Here is a 16,040-nt window from a genome sequence, read left to right as displayed (position 1 = left end):
AAAAATAGAAAAATTCATTCGAATTCGAGTGACTGCCTTTCTTTCGAACTGGTTTTCGTTCGATATACAGGAACAGGGCATAAAGATTTGGTATTTGTGTGTTACATGTACAGAGTATCGTGATATGCTTTGGTTTAAGCAAAGACTAGAGGTCTGCATCGAATAACTTTTCACTACATGTATGCAATTCGCTGTCGAATATAGTACATACACTGCCTTTCTCTCAGAGCGCAAATAGTGAAGTGAAGAGAACACTTGCTTGTCAAATACCACCAAGTACTTATCCGAAGCAATATGTGTTCCGAAAAAAAGGAACAATAAAAATGCAAGTACTTGAGAAAAAGTACAACATGGATTCTCTTCACTTCACGTTGTACCACAAGTATTTCTCAGCAAGAGTTTCCATTGTTATTAATCATAGATATGTATGTATATCACATATTTCATATATTTATGTATATCACACACTTACCTTAACGTTTGCCGTTCTTTATATCAATCCGAAAACATATATTATGGAGAGTAAATGTTTTCTTGTATTTCTGAAACTGCAGGTGGTACATGGAGTACTCTATGAAGTTTTGTTCTCGCAACATACTCGACGTGATCACTGTGAGTACACTTCAATAAGAGAGAAAGAGGAATATGTGTTTGTTGGTAGTGAAGACATCAGAGTAGCAACAAGAAGTTACTCGTGGCTTTTTGTGTTCATCAAAATGTGTACCAATTGTTTTGCGACTCTCTCAAATAGATGTACTCATGTAGCAAGTACACGTGTACTCTTCATTTACAAATGGAATTGTGCAGACCTCTAGCAAAGACAATAAACTTGAGGAAGATAGGAAATTGGCATGCGTCATACCAAATGTTGCATTTACCATGTTAGTTCAATACATGTTTGTAATATTTTAGTTGTTTTTCGTTTTTATTTTTTAAATGAAAAATTTAATTTTCTTAATGAAACAATGCTAATTTTTAGCCAACAACAAAATAAATTACATTTTCCCCTTTATGGAAATTTATTTCGTGCACTTAATTTCTTTTTATTTGCATTTTAATGCTATGTCAATACTTGTCGTATACGCGTTTGGTTCGAGTATTAAACTAATGTGGTAAATGGTTTGATGTGCTCAGTAGCCAATCTCCCATCTTCCTCTTCTATAATCTTTGGGTTTAAGCACCAAAAACTGGTTTTGGTTTATGTGTGTTCGCAAGTATGAAGCCCCTGTAGACACGAGAGTTAGTTTCAAACCTGTAGAATAACTAAATCTCATGTAAGCAGGGCTGGTTCCACATTTGACTTCTTTCCATTAAAAAACTGGTGAATTTAACATGGGCTTGTCATTGGAGGGAGTCAGTCACCTTCAATTAGCATTACGTATAACTAGCTCCCTAACTAGTTCTAAAGAACCCCCTACTGATAAGTAATCCACGATCAGATACAGAGCAACTTCGTAGCCACTAACTACTAAAGTATAGTGGTGAAACCAGTAATAGCACCAGTTTTTTTACAAATTGTTTGTTATTCATAGGAAAACCATTTAATTTAATTTTTCAATTTTATTTTTTATTTAAAAATGTATAAGAAATAAAAGATAACATAAATGGAATTCTGTACGGCTTTAGAAGTAAAAAATAAAAATATACAATAAATAAAGGAAAACATAAGTGGAATTCAGTATGGTTATAAAATAACACTATTTTTCTTAAAATATTACTATAATAAAATAGAACAAAATAATATATAGACAATAAGAGGAAACATAAATGGAGTTCTGTATTTATGGAATTTAATATTATTTCCTAAAATATGTTTACAAAAAGAGTAAAATAAAAATTCTAATTATTAGATTTTGAATTTGCCACGCATTTATTTTTGAAATATCGTTTTTTCTGTAATCGTATTGCCTTTCTTAATTGGGACGCCACTGGATCTGATGCAATTGACTCTGTAATGAAAAAATATAAAAATTGATAAAATAGTAAATATGAACATTAACTTTATATAAGTACCTAATAAAGAGTTGTAAAAGTTTTTTTTTTTAATTTTTAATGCACTCTTTTCCATGGATGCCTCCAATGTTGTACTTCAAAATCACATCATCGTTTAGTATTCCTTTTAAACTCTTCTTTATTCCAGAGGGACTTATTATGGAAGTCATGGCTTCAACCTATATAATAATAATTTTTAATTAGATCTAATTATACAATTATTATTCGAGCTTTTATGGACAGATATAGATTAAGGAACATGGTTAATAGAGCCATTGAAAAGAAAACGCCAGATACAAATCTATACACGCCTGGACTGTACATGTTTCGGTTCGGGCGAATGAACCTTTCCACAGCCTTTAGTATAGATCTGGCTGGGAGAGATAACTCAATTTTGGGCCCTTTATGCTAACTCCTTATGGAGAAAACATTTGGGAAATTTCCTCTTACAAATTGAATCATCTTTTCTCCCACTGTACATCATCTTTTCATATAACTTACAAGTTCCTTAATCTTATTTTATTTCGTTTTGTTACATAGTAATGCAACAACACGAAATTTATTTTTAGAAAGCTAATTTGTTAGAAATTCACCTAAGTGGTGAACAGTCGAACAATGCTTATTGTTTCTACAGTCAACTACAACATATGACAATTAACAGAAACTGGTTTCCAGGATACAACAACAATTCTAACGCGTACATTAGTCGTGTTTTTCCTAGTTTTACGACGGGCTCATCGTTGCTTATTATATTACATGTTAGCCTGATACCGAAACAGGCAATTGACGTCCAAATGCATTATATCTAATTATACAATTATTATTCGAGCTTTTATGGACAGATATAGATTAAGGAACATGGTTAATAGAGCCATTGAAAAGAAAACGCGTTACAATTGTTGTTGTATCCTGGAAACCAGTTTCTGTTAATTGTCATATGTTGTAGTTGACTGTAGAAACAATAAGCATTGTTCGACTGTTCACCACTTAGGTGAATTTCTAACAAATTAGCTTTCTAAAAATAAATTTCGTGTTGTTGCATTACTATGTAACAAAACGAAATAAAATAAGATTAAGGGACTTGTAAGTTATATGAAAAGATGATGTACAGTGGGAGAAAAGATGATTCAATTTGTAAGAGGAAATTTCCCAAATGTTTTCTCCATAAGGAGTTAGCATAAAGGGCCCAAAATTGAGTTATCTCTCCCAGCCAGATCTATACTAAAGGCTGTGGAAAGGTTCATTCGCCCGAACCGAAACATGTACAGTCCAGGCGTGTATAGATTTGTATCTGGCGTTTTCTTTTCAATGGCTCTATTAACCATGTTCCTTAATCTATATCTGTCCATAAAAGCTCGAATAATAATTGTATAATTAGATATAATGCATTTGGACGTCAATTGCCTGTTTCGGTATCAGGCTAACATGTAATATAATATTTTTAATTAGTCTTTTAATATTTCTTTTGCTACTCATCTTACCTTATTTTTTCGCTTTTAATTGATTAATTCACTTATTTGCTGTGAACGCAATGATCGGTACAACTCGAATGACTTTGAAACCAATCATCTCTTCAACGCAAGAAGTGTCTACGAATAGCGGGACTTTATTTTGTTCTCTTTTGTTTCTCTATTTGCAAAAATCAATGAAGTAAATTTTGAAGTTAGCACGTAGACTTGTTGGGTTTGTCAACACAGCATTCCCCATAGCATTACTTGAAGCCATTTATGTAGCGAGTACTACGCGACATAAACTTATTTTATAAACGCCACAAATTTTTTTTTTTTTTTAACTGGTTACATATTTTTGGTTTATGCATTACCTGAAATATAAAATAGAGCCAGTTCCACTAAGGCATTTCCAAAAGCTAATTTCAGAACTATATGTTGGTGGCATCTGGTTGTAGCTTTCGATACCGTTACAGTTGTATGAACAAAAACAAAAACAACGCTGACAGTGAGTCTCAAAACACAAAAAGTTGACCACAGGCAACTTTAGGGTCGAAAGGGTTAACAAACTTGTAACATTAACAAACGAAAATGTTCACAATAATTCCTTAATAAAACCTGAACCAGATACGGAGGTAAAAAACATATATGCAAAACGCCTTATTACTAGCACACCACATAAAACGAAAAACCAAGAGATTGTTGGTAGAAATATTATTAAAAGCGAAAAATCTAATATGGATAGTACAATTTACCCAAATAATGATGAAATGAACTCACAAGAAATTTCGGAACAGGGAGATGATGAAACATTTTATTCACGGGATGAGAGTAATAAGTTGGATGCAGTGTTTGGACCTAATATAAATAAAAATGGAGAATGGAAGTTTGGTAACCAAGATATACATGTAAATAATGAAATAATTATTATTGGAACTCAACGTTGGCAATTTACACCAGGATTGTTTGACTTGCTCTTCTCAAAACGTCCTAAAAACTATGATTCTACAGAATTGAATATTTATAAAACTATATTAAAAAACACAAATAAGCAGAATGGTAGGATAAAATCAAACCAAGGGTACAAGTAAAAAAATATTATAAAAAAGATAACTGATACCCACATTGGTAAAGGATTAATGACATTACATTTTCAAAAACGCTTCTATATATACTGGGATGATCCTAACGAGTTAGTCGATCGTTTGATTCTCTTGTTAGCATCACAACAAGCTGGTAATAATAATCATTCCAATGAAATCGTATCAATTATTGAGGAATTGCGCGAAGCAAATATAATAAAGTAAAAAAAGAAAACAAAAATATTAATAAATTTATAAAACCTATGACCGTTGACAAATTTGGACATTATCAGCAACGTTACCCGGATACATAACGGCGAAATGTTTCGCAATTTTTGGGGATCACTCTGGACTCACATAACAACCTTAATGTCCAAAATAAAAAAAAAATAAAAACCTTGCTCCCCCAACGCAAGCCACAGACGCAGTCAACCAAACATATTTATATTCACAAATGCAGTACATACGAGAAGATTTCCAGAGAGATTTAAGTAATGACATAAAAAAACTTCGGGATGAAATACCTCAAATTATTAAGTATAAGCATATATTTGAAAAAGGATATACCCAAACTGGACCACTGAGATTTTTAAAATATGTTCTATTCGAAATACAAATCTCACTACATATCTCTTGGAAGATTATAAGGGATATCCAATAAAAGGTGGATTCTATAAAGAAGAACTTTTGATAACAAAGTATCCTGATATATATCTTGTAGAAAAAATATTAAAAATTAAGGATAATAACGTCTTTGTAAAATGGTTGGGTTTTCCCAAAGAACATAATTCATGGATAAATAAAAATAATGTACTCTAATTACTATATGACCAATAAAATTTATTAAAAAATGAAATATCTTTTGTGTTTTATTTATTCGTATTCCAAACTTCATTATGTTAAGAACACTAAATTTGAGCAGAAAAATTTCAATTCAATTTTAAATTCAATTTATTCCCCTTCTATAGACTTATCAAATAATGAGTATGAATGTTATCTAATTGATTTCCGAATTCACTTGCGTCCAAAACGAAAATGATAACTTATAATAAATATAAACCCGATAATTTAAATAACATAATCAAACCACACAATAAATACAAAAATAAACGAAATATGTCGCACACTATTATTCAAACTGTCAAGCGGGAAAGACCACGCTTAACCAAGGAAAATAAAGCATTATTAAAAGAAATCAATCTATAAGTGAATCAACATGTCTGAAATTTTAAATATAACTGAAAAACCATTTGCCGATTAAGATATTATAGAAGGAGACTATCATAGCTATGTACCTTAAATACAATCCTTTAAAAACAATGATGAAATACGAAGTACTATTCAAAACCAAGACTTATATATTTTACCATCGGAAGTTATATTTAGATTGAAGGAAGCTTAAAAATTTCAAGTGGAATAGATGTTGCTAGCGCAAGATTGAGAAACAATAGTGGCATACATGTTTGATGAAATTCGATACGAAATTAATGGAATGTTTGATGAAATTCGATACGAAATTAATGGAATTGAAATTGATCGCACTCGATATTTTAGGTTAGGTTAGGTTAGAGTGGCAGTACGATTTAGTTTCAGGCTCACTTAGACTATTCAGTCCATTGTGATACCACATTTAACTAAAAGTACCTATTACATATGGGAACTTCTAGTTTTAACCTCTGAGCCTTCTCTATTATTTTCTTTTGTTGAACCAACCAGATTGTTCCAAAAACATTAACAGATTGCTTAAGTTAACGTTTTCCAGGTCCGCCAGTAATCTAAAGCTATATGCCCCTAAAATTTGCTTACGCCTTACACAAAATGCAGGACACTCACACAAGAGGTGTTTCATTGATTCCTTTTCCTCCGCATCATGACAGCTCATACAATAGTCATTGTACGTCGCACCTATATTATAGTTTTTGCAAATTCACCTATCAGGCAGCGATCCGTTATAGCAGATATCAGAAGTGATATCTGACGTCTTGAGAACACTAGCATATCTAGTGTGCGGATCAAGTTTAAATGGGCCATATTTGCTTGGTGTCGTTACAACCCTTGCAATTCTCCCATCGAACATTTGCCGTCATGACGGCCTTCTCACGCAGTAAGAGCCTTCAGGTTGCCAGAGACATACCAACAGATTCTAGTTCCCCTGGAATATGTAAGGTAGTTCCTAGCCTTGCTAACTCATCTGCTTGACAGTTCCCCGGTATGTTCCTATGGCCAGGCACCCATAGTAGGTGAATATTGTACTGCTCAGCCATATCATTGAGAAATTTGCGGCAGTCGATGGCCGTTTCCAGGGATTTTATTTCCGGTTGACTGTTTGAGTATATATTAATGCCAACAATTTTTGGAACATTACTTCTCAGCCAATTCGCCACGTCTTGTATTGCTAATATTTCAGCCTGAAAAACACTACAGTGATTAGTTAATCTTTTCGCTATTCGAAGTTCCAGATCTTTACAATATACTGCGAAACCCACTTGTCCATCGAATTTGGAGTCATCAGTGTAAAAATCTATATATCTTTTATTCCCCGGGGTCTGTGTACACCACGCCTCACTGTTGGGAATTAGAGTTTCAAACTTTTTGTCGAAAAGTGGTTTCGCCAGAGTGTAATCCACTACGTTGGCTTTCCTCGCCCTTTCTTCAATATTAGGCCTAAAGTTCAGCTTCTTGTCCAGAATAACGCCAAGGTATTTTGCACACTCACCAAAGGGAATTTCAATACCCCCTAAGGATATGGGCTTAACCGTGGGAGTTTTGCGATCTTTGCAGTACATGACTAATTCTGTCTTGGCAGGATTTACTCCAAGACCATTCTCTTTCGCCCATTTCTCAGTCATCCGGAGGGCTCTTTGTATAACATCTCTGATTGTGGATGGGAATTTTCCCCTGACTGCTAGGGCCACATCATCTACGTATGCCACCACTTTTATCCTTTCTTTTTCTAGGGAAACCAGAAGGTTGTTTATAGCAACATTCCAAAGAAGAGGTGATCGAACTCCTCCTTGTTGAGTGCCTCTATTCACATACCTTTGCATGTTTGCTTGTCCTAGTGTGGCTGAAATACGTCTCCTCATTAGCAGTTCGTCTAGCAGCCTAAGTATACCTGGATCAACATTCAGAGTTGCCAGTCCATTTAATATCGAGCTCTGACGGACGTTATTGAATGTCCCTTCGATGCCTAGAAACGCAACGATTGTGTATTCATTGACAGATAGTGAGCTTTCGATAAAGCTGACTAGTTCATGCGAAGCGGCCTCAGTAGACCTGCCCTTTGAGTATGCATGCTGTCGTTTCGAGAGCAAACTTGAATCGGCGCTAGTTCTAAGATAAATGTCTATCATCCTCTCCAGAGTTTTAAGTAGGAGTGAGGATAAGCTGATTGGTCGGAAATCCTTCGCCCTCGAGTGAGAGGCTTTTCCCGCTTTCGGTATGAAAACGACTATTGTTTCCCTCCACTTTTCTGGAATATATGCTAAGTTTATACATCCTATATATATCACCGTCAACCAAAGGATAATTCTGTCAGTCACTACTTGTAACTCCGCCGGAGTAATTCCATCAGGTCCGGGGGATTTGAATGACCCAAAGCTATTTAACGCCCATTTTATTCTAGATTCCGATACAATTCCTCGATAGGAAATGACCGCTGAGACACTGTAGCACCGCCAAAACATGGTACATCCGTCTGATTTACAGGAAAATGTGTGTTCAATAGTACCTCCAGCATCTCCACACTGGACGTTTTCCAATTGCCCTCCGATGTTTTAATGAAACCTGGAGCGGAGTTAGTGGATTCCGTAGTCTGGAAGCCTCTGACGTATTCTCAATACTGCTGCAGTAAACATTCCAAGAGTTATGCTGAGCCTTTCTCAGTTCTCGCTTGTATCCTTTCAGATTCATCTTGTAAGCGCCCCAATCCTCAGGAGCTCTGGTGGTATTTGCTTTGTTAAAGAGCTTCCTGTAGGATTTCCTCATATTACTTAACTCCGTAGACCACCATGGTGGTCGATCCTAATTTCTTTAGAATAAACAAAGCATTTCTGCGTTCTTTGAATCTCTTTCGTGAGGGATTACCTCCTTTTGATGTCGTTACCTTAGAAAAGGTTCGACTTGCCAAAGTGTCGCCACCTGTCGACCCGTCTACTGGTCGACTAATTGGGCCTGACTCTTGGTCACTGCCCAAATTCATAACTTCAGTCGATACCCGTCCACTGGGCCCTGAAGTTAGCAACCCAGTGGATGACTTTGAATTTTGCTGCATGGTGGTTTGATTTTCCGTGAAATTCGTAATAAGTACTCATTACCATGAAATAATCCGTTATTAAAAAAACGCGTCCGTTCAGTTCGACGGTTGAATAAAAACCCGATATCTTGGAACTTCAACAAAAATAAAAAAATTTATTTCACTAAATGCATTTGATAATAATATGATGACTAACGCTGTATGAAACATAGATGGTGGTTTTACTCAAAATTCCTTTAACTTTTGTATTCCTCTTAACCGATTACTAAGGTTTGCTGAGGACTATAATAGAGTAATTTGTAATGCGAAACATGATTTAATACTATTGCGTAGTTCGAATGTTAATGGCGTCTGTTACTTAATAGATGATAAAGAAGATCTTCGCTTAACGATAACCAATATTGTGTGGAAAGTTCAACATATACAATTATCTGATTATAAAAAAACTTTTTGAAAACAATTAAGGATGGGAAATCACTACCAATTGCATTCCGAAGTTGGGATTGTTATTTTAACCCCACATTTCCAGGTGGAACAGCTGGAATGTAAAACTTTCAACAAATAGAGAAAGACCCAGGTTTATTGCATTTACATTTGAGAAAGATAATAAGTTTGGACACTGCAATCTTACAAATATTAAAGTACACTTAAATTCAGATACTTATCCTTATGATGATTTAAATTTGAAATTCAATCAAAATCGCTATGCTATACTATATGATATGTATGCAAAGTTCCAACAAAGTTTTTATACGAAAGAACCTCAACCCCTGTTATCATCCAGAGAATTTAAGGAGAATCCCATTGCTGTTGATGATATAAGCCATCAAAACGAAGCAACCAAAAGTGGTCCTATTGATTTGAAAATACAATTAGAAACCTGTCATCCCAGCAAATACTGTGGCATATTGTCTTATTATACACGATCGTTTAATAGAATATATACCCCTAAGTGGAACTGTTAGAAAAATGTTATAAAATATATTAGAATGCATTATACATACCAATTCATTTTAAATTTTTAACATAATAAAAAACATAAATATTTCAAATTTAAAATAAAATTTTTGTTTATTTTTATTTATTTTTCTATTTTTGCTAGGTTTGTTACACTATATACATTTAGTCTTATTCTACGTAATTTCATTATCTTCCTTTTCTAAAATATAATGATGCCAAGCAAGAGTATTTATTCCATCATTTTGGATATATCTCTTATCATCAGTACTACTTAAAATTACTTTATTTAGTTTTGTAGTATATATTTGATGTAATTTTGACTTAAATGTATACATATTATCATAAAAATTAATTTTATTAAATAAACAATCTCTATATTCATTAATATTGTATTTATTTATAATACACGACTTCACTCCTTTCGCTTTTTTGGTTTGATTACCATCTTGTATGGAATACATATTTGGCCGCAAACCCACAAATTCTTTCATTATTTCCCCACAATTTTCATCTTTCATAATTTCCATAACATTCTTATTTAATGAGGGAAATTTATCCGCAGGATAATCGTAAATGTCAAAATATTTTTCTAAATGTGGCCTAAGATCTTCATATACGTCTTCCGTTTCTAAAGAATAGATGAAGGAATGTGTATCCATATAATTTAGTTTGAAATTATTTGCAAAAATTTCCTTCATTATGCGATGATGGAAATTATACATTTTCCATTTAGAAATTTCTAAAATACAAAAACCTAAATACACCCTCACAAAAAATCGCTTCTGTAACATATACTCCCAAACATATTTTGCTTAAAGCATATACATTTTTGCTTCAAGCATATACATTTATATGTTTGATATCTTCCAATATATAATATGTTTGAAAGCATATTGGTCTAAACAATATATGTTTGGGTAGTCTAAGTTCCAAACATTTTGTATTTTTGCATCCAAATTCAATAATGTTGTCTTCCAAAAAACAATATGTTATTATGTGAACATATAATATGTTTGGAAGCATTTTGCACCCAAAAATATTATATGCTTAAAAAAAATTTCCCAAACAATATTGTGCTCAAAATTTTATTTATTTATTTATATATTTACAATCATAATGAATTATGAAAATAAACAGGTAATATAGGTGCTAACAACATAGGTTTTCGACCTGAATGCTCAAAATTTTGTTTCTGCCTAATTATATATTCCCTCACATCTTTCTCACTTCCACGAGATTTTTTAGTTCTTAGCACCTTTTTCTGTAATACAAACATTGTAGAAGAAACATTGTAGAAGAAATTATTGATTTTTTTATTTTAATTTTACCTTTTGCCGGAAGGGGATTCGAACAGCGGACCACACAGTTTGTAAGGATCAAAGAAGTAGCTGATCAATTGCCCAAGGAAAAATAAAATGTTAATTTTGTAATAACAAGCAACAACCACCAACTTAATTCAATATCGCTCCCTGTTAAATAGCGCTCCAAGCTACTAAACACATATATAATTATAAGCTATTTCTAAATTAATATATGTTTGCATCCAAGCATATTATATTTACAAACATTTTATGTGCCAAACATATTAGCATATATGTCCCAAACATGTTATGCTAGTTTATGAACATTATATGCTTGCACTCAAAAATATTGTGTTTAAAAATTTGTGTTCCAAACATATAATGTTTATAGCCAAACATATGGAAAACAGTCTTTTTCATCCGTGTATATAGGTTTATTGTAAACTACCCTTACCCGTTTCAGTTGTATCGCAACCATATCTTCAGAAAATATCGAAATGCTATGAAAATTAGGTTTAGATATCCAATCCCTTGCCCCCAAATGGTTACGATTCGTTCGTTGCCAATTGGTTACAGTTCTGAGATCTTTCGTTTTATCGAAATTTTCCATGGTTTTTCCATATACCGCATTATTCATTAATTTAAAGAAATTTTTTCGAAACTATTATTAGCTAGTTTTCTTGGGTCGGTATTAATATCAATATATTTTTCATCCATGCCGATTGGTTGTATTTTATAATACGATGAACCTTCTTTAAAATCAATCCATTTTCCAAACATTGAATTAAATTTCTATAATCGATTACATATTCAGCTTTTGCAGCAAAATCAGTAATGAGTTTTTTACATTTAGACTGACCTACCTTTTTGCTTTCAGCACAAAAAGGTAGGTCATTATGTTCGTCATGTTTATGCTATGGGCATACGAGACCTACTTCAAATATATATCCAACTTTACCATCAGAATCAAGTTTTTTTATTATTTCGGGATTAGATAAGAATTCGAATTCTTCACCTTCAACCCAAATGAAACCGCCACATGGTAGGGATTGTGACATTGCACAACCATACAAATTTTTAAAGTCGAAATACATTGTATAAGAAGAAGGTTTTCTCTCATTATAATCCCTTAAATATTTATTATTAGATTTACAATATCTAGTAACGCATTGTACTATCCCACCACATATTCCCTTTTTATAGAAATTATACATATCAACATCTGTTAACAGTTGTTGAGCAATGAAATTATTTAATTGACGAGGATCCATTTTTAAAAACGTTGTTTTTTTCTTTTATTGAATTATTTGGTGTTTTTCTTATTATTTTGTTAAGTTCTAATTTACACTTTAAAAGTTTAATATAACTTTAATTTCTTTTTTTTATAATTTTAAACACAGTTTAATATGTATATATTTATTTTTATTGCTTGGTGTTTTCTATTGTTTAATGAAACGTTACTACAATTTCAATCTTTTTTTTTAAATCATAAGTATATTTATAATTTTAAACACAATTTAATATGTATATATATTTATTCTTTATTGCTTGGTGTTTTCTATTTTCATAAGTATTTTCATCATTTTAAACATAGTTTAATATGTATATATATTTATTTTTTATTGCTTGGTGTTTTCTATTGTTTAATGAAACGTTACTACAATTTCAATCTTTTTTTTAAATCACAAGTATTTTTATAATTTTAAACACAGTTTAATATTATTGTTTTTTGTTCGTCGAACACTCAATTAAACTTTAATATAATATCAATAATTTGAATAAATTCACTTTAATTTAATATTTAAACACAGTTTGAATACAATTGATTTTGTAACCGAACAATTTTAGGGAGACTCGAGAGAAGACTAAAAAAGATTTTAGAAAAATGCTGATTTCCACACAAGAAAAAAATAAACAAATACTTGAAAGTGTAAGATTTTCCAATCTCGGTTTACACACATGGATACAAAATAAACCACTTTAAAAATTTTCCTGCACAAGCATGCATCAAAATATGTATATTGTTTCCCTTGTTCGTTGACCTTGATAAAAGAGTTTCAATCGATAAATTCTAGTTTTACAAAAAACACTTGGACGTTTTCATTTATAGTATATGTATGTGTATACGCTTATAGGTAATAGGATACAATTTTCCAAATTTCACGCATTCACATATGTTAAACTGCATGTTGTCTCATAATCGTTAACCTTCATAGCAGAGTTCTGACTAAAAGACAGGCGCACATATTTTTAAGACAGCATAGGCACATACATTTCCCAAGAACATAAAATTAATCCATTGCACAGGCGCATACTCCTATATAGCCTCATCACTTAACACCTAGCGTTTCCAAAGAATATACAATATTACCCTATAGACCACACATGCCCACATATTTTCTAAGGTAGCATAGACACATACATTTATAAACACAAAAAATAATTCAAGTGTATATGCGCATAGTCCTATATACCCTCATCACCACCCAATAGGGATTCAAGTCCGCAGGCGCATAGTCCTACAGACCCATATCACTTAACACCCACACATTTCTATGCACAGGCGCACATATTTTTTAACACCACTCCATAGGGATTCAAGTGCACAGGCGCATAGTCCTACCGACCCATATCACTTAACACCCTATTAAATATAACCCCACACCCTTTTTAGGACACTTATTCCACCTACTTAAACACCCCATTAACACTCAATGTAATATGATATTTTTAATGGGAGTAATATCCCTTTTCTTATAGTACTACTGTTCTCGTCATATTTGATCATACCATATTTGATGTGTCCAATTAGTTCCTGTGGTTGGTTGATTATTAATTGAATTCAATAATTTTCCAACTGTAATTATAATTTGAATTGAAAAAAAATTATGTGATATTTCTCTCTGTGTAGGTTCTTTTAAATAAAAACTAAACTAAAAAACATGTATTTTCTTTTTATTTATTTCCAATAATACCAGCAGCTCTCCAACTTCAACAGCTGTATCATTCTCACGCCATGTTATTACTTCGTCAATTGGACCGCCATTGTTTCAACAAAAGGAATATGTTTCACCGTCGATATACTGTACTGTTGCACCAAAATTATCGATATCGCCAACCGAAAAGCTGCAAAAGGCTATTTGTGGTTCTGAGAATAGCAATGTGGAATGTTCATCAGCCGGCAATACCTATGGGGGATATAGCCATGTCAGTGGCGTGTCCGAAGGTAGCGCATCACATAGTACAGGAGTTCTCTCAGCTGATGGGTTTTCTACATCGCTAACTGCCTCGATTGATACTGTTACAACCGAACCTTCATCTGTTAACGCACCATGCAGTGCGTACAGTACAGTTTCTACAGCGAGTTCTCATAATTTCGACGTAAATATTAACAACAATCGATCTTCGAGCTGTCCATCTGCAATGAATAAACAACAGCAGCCTTTTATTTCATCTTGCTTTTACTCGCCGTGGGTCTGAGATCAATTTAATGCAATTTTTCAACGAGATTACTAACAATCTTCTAACTTGTAGTGTGGTAATACATGTATGTCCAAGTAAAAATCCTAAATTGTGTTTTATTTTAATGGAGTTAAATTAAATTACAATTTTCATACCTATTGGCTCTATTTTGTATACTTTTATTGGAATATTAAATAGAACAACGACATTATAGAATTAAAGCTTTCATCCAAGCTGTCCAAACATATTCAGGCCTGTTCGCAAAAAATTTCCGATTTCAAATCTATGAGACATGCCTCTGCGAATTCAAATTAAAGTATTTTTTGACATTTGTTAGGTTTTATTATTAGTTCTCTATATGGTTCTGATTGTTTGAAATTAGGTCACATAACATATCAAAGATTTTTAAGAGAAATAAGCCTTGTTTTGTTAAATGTTACTAAAAACTGGAAAATTATACACAAATGGTAAAGGTAAAGATTTATTAAATTCGTACTTTTCACAAAATTGTTCATTATTTCTTTAAATTTGTAAATTTTTCTCCAAATGCGTCCATCTTGAACTTCGTATGGCACTAACGACATTCTAGCAATTTTGTACTACAATGTTTTCCTTAAAACTACAAAATATTCTTTAACAATTGAAAAAATAATTATTTCTAATAAATTTTCTTGAATTTGTCAAAAAATATTTACTTATTTTTGTTATATCGGCGTGATGTCGTTGTTTGTAATATTGTTTAGTTAGAATTTTCAAAAATAATCTAAATTTTCTATTTTTCTAGTGCAATTTTTTTTCAACAAAGGTTAGCGTCATTGAATGTTACCTGATAGTTGAAGATTCCTAAATGAAGACGAAAGACGATCGATTACATCGATCATACTTAGATAATGAAAATACAGGAAAATTTCCTATATTTTAACATTTATGCAAAGTTGATACATCCTGTATATATCGCCGAAAACCAGGAGATAAGTCAGTCACTGCTTGTTACTCAGCCGGAGTAATTAAATCACGCCCATTTTATTCTAGATTCCGATACTATTTCCTCGATAGGAAATGTCCGGTGAGCCGCTGTGGCACCGCAAGAACATGGCTCAACCGTCTGATTTCCAGGAAAATGTGTGTCCAATATAACTACCTCCAGCGTCTCCTCTCTGAACGTTGTCCAATTGCCCTCCGATGTTTTAATGAAACCTGGAGCGGAGTTAGTGGATGGTAGTACCTTCCGTAGTCTGGAAGCCTCGGTTGTATTCTCAATACTGCTGCAGTAATCATTCCAAGAGTTATGCTGAGCCTTTCTCAGTTCTCGCCTGTATCCTCTCAGATTCTTCTTGTAAGCGTTCCAATCCTCCGGAGCTCTAGTGGACTTTGATTTGTTAAAGAGCCTCCTGCAGGATTTCCTCATATTACTTAACTCCGTAGACCACCATGGCGGTCGATGTTTCCCCTTTGGCTTACCTCTAGGGCATGCCGTTTTCAGTGAGATGTTGAAGGCCTTAGTAATCTGCTACACTACGTGTTCGCTATCTTGCATATT

The 16,040-nt window shown here is 33.0% G+C and overlaps 1 protein-coding gene across 1 annotated transcript in view; it reads left to right on the top strand.

Annotated features, from left to right (window-relative positions):
- The window catches only part of ey (eyeless), a 111,206-nt gene extending 96,597 nt beyond the window's left edge, over positions 1–14,609 (top strand). Inside the window, exon 8 of the mRNA XM_075306680.1 lies at positions 14,017–14,609. Within this exon, the coding sequence (XP_075162795.1) occupies positions 14,017–14,518 (502 nt within the window). The 3' untranslated portion in view covers positions 14,519–14,609. The remainder of the gene's footprint in view (positions 1–14,016) is intronic.
- Positions 14,610–16,040: the final 1,431 nt, after the last annotated feature.

This window comes from Haematobia irritans, chromosome 4 (assembly GCF_050003625.1).
Source record: "Haematobia irritans isolate KBUSLIRL chromosome 4, ASM5000362v1, whole genome shotgun sequence".
Taxonomy (NCBI): domain Eukaryota; kingdom Metazoa; phylum Arthropoda; class Insecta; order Diptera; family Muscidae; genus Haematobia; species Haematobia irritans.
Note: the sequence above shows the minus strand (reverse complement) of the source record. Positions and strands in the feature narration are given on the sequence as shown.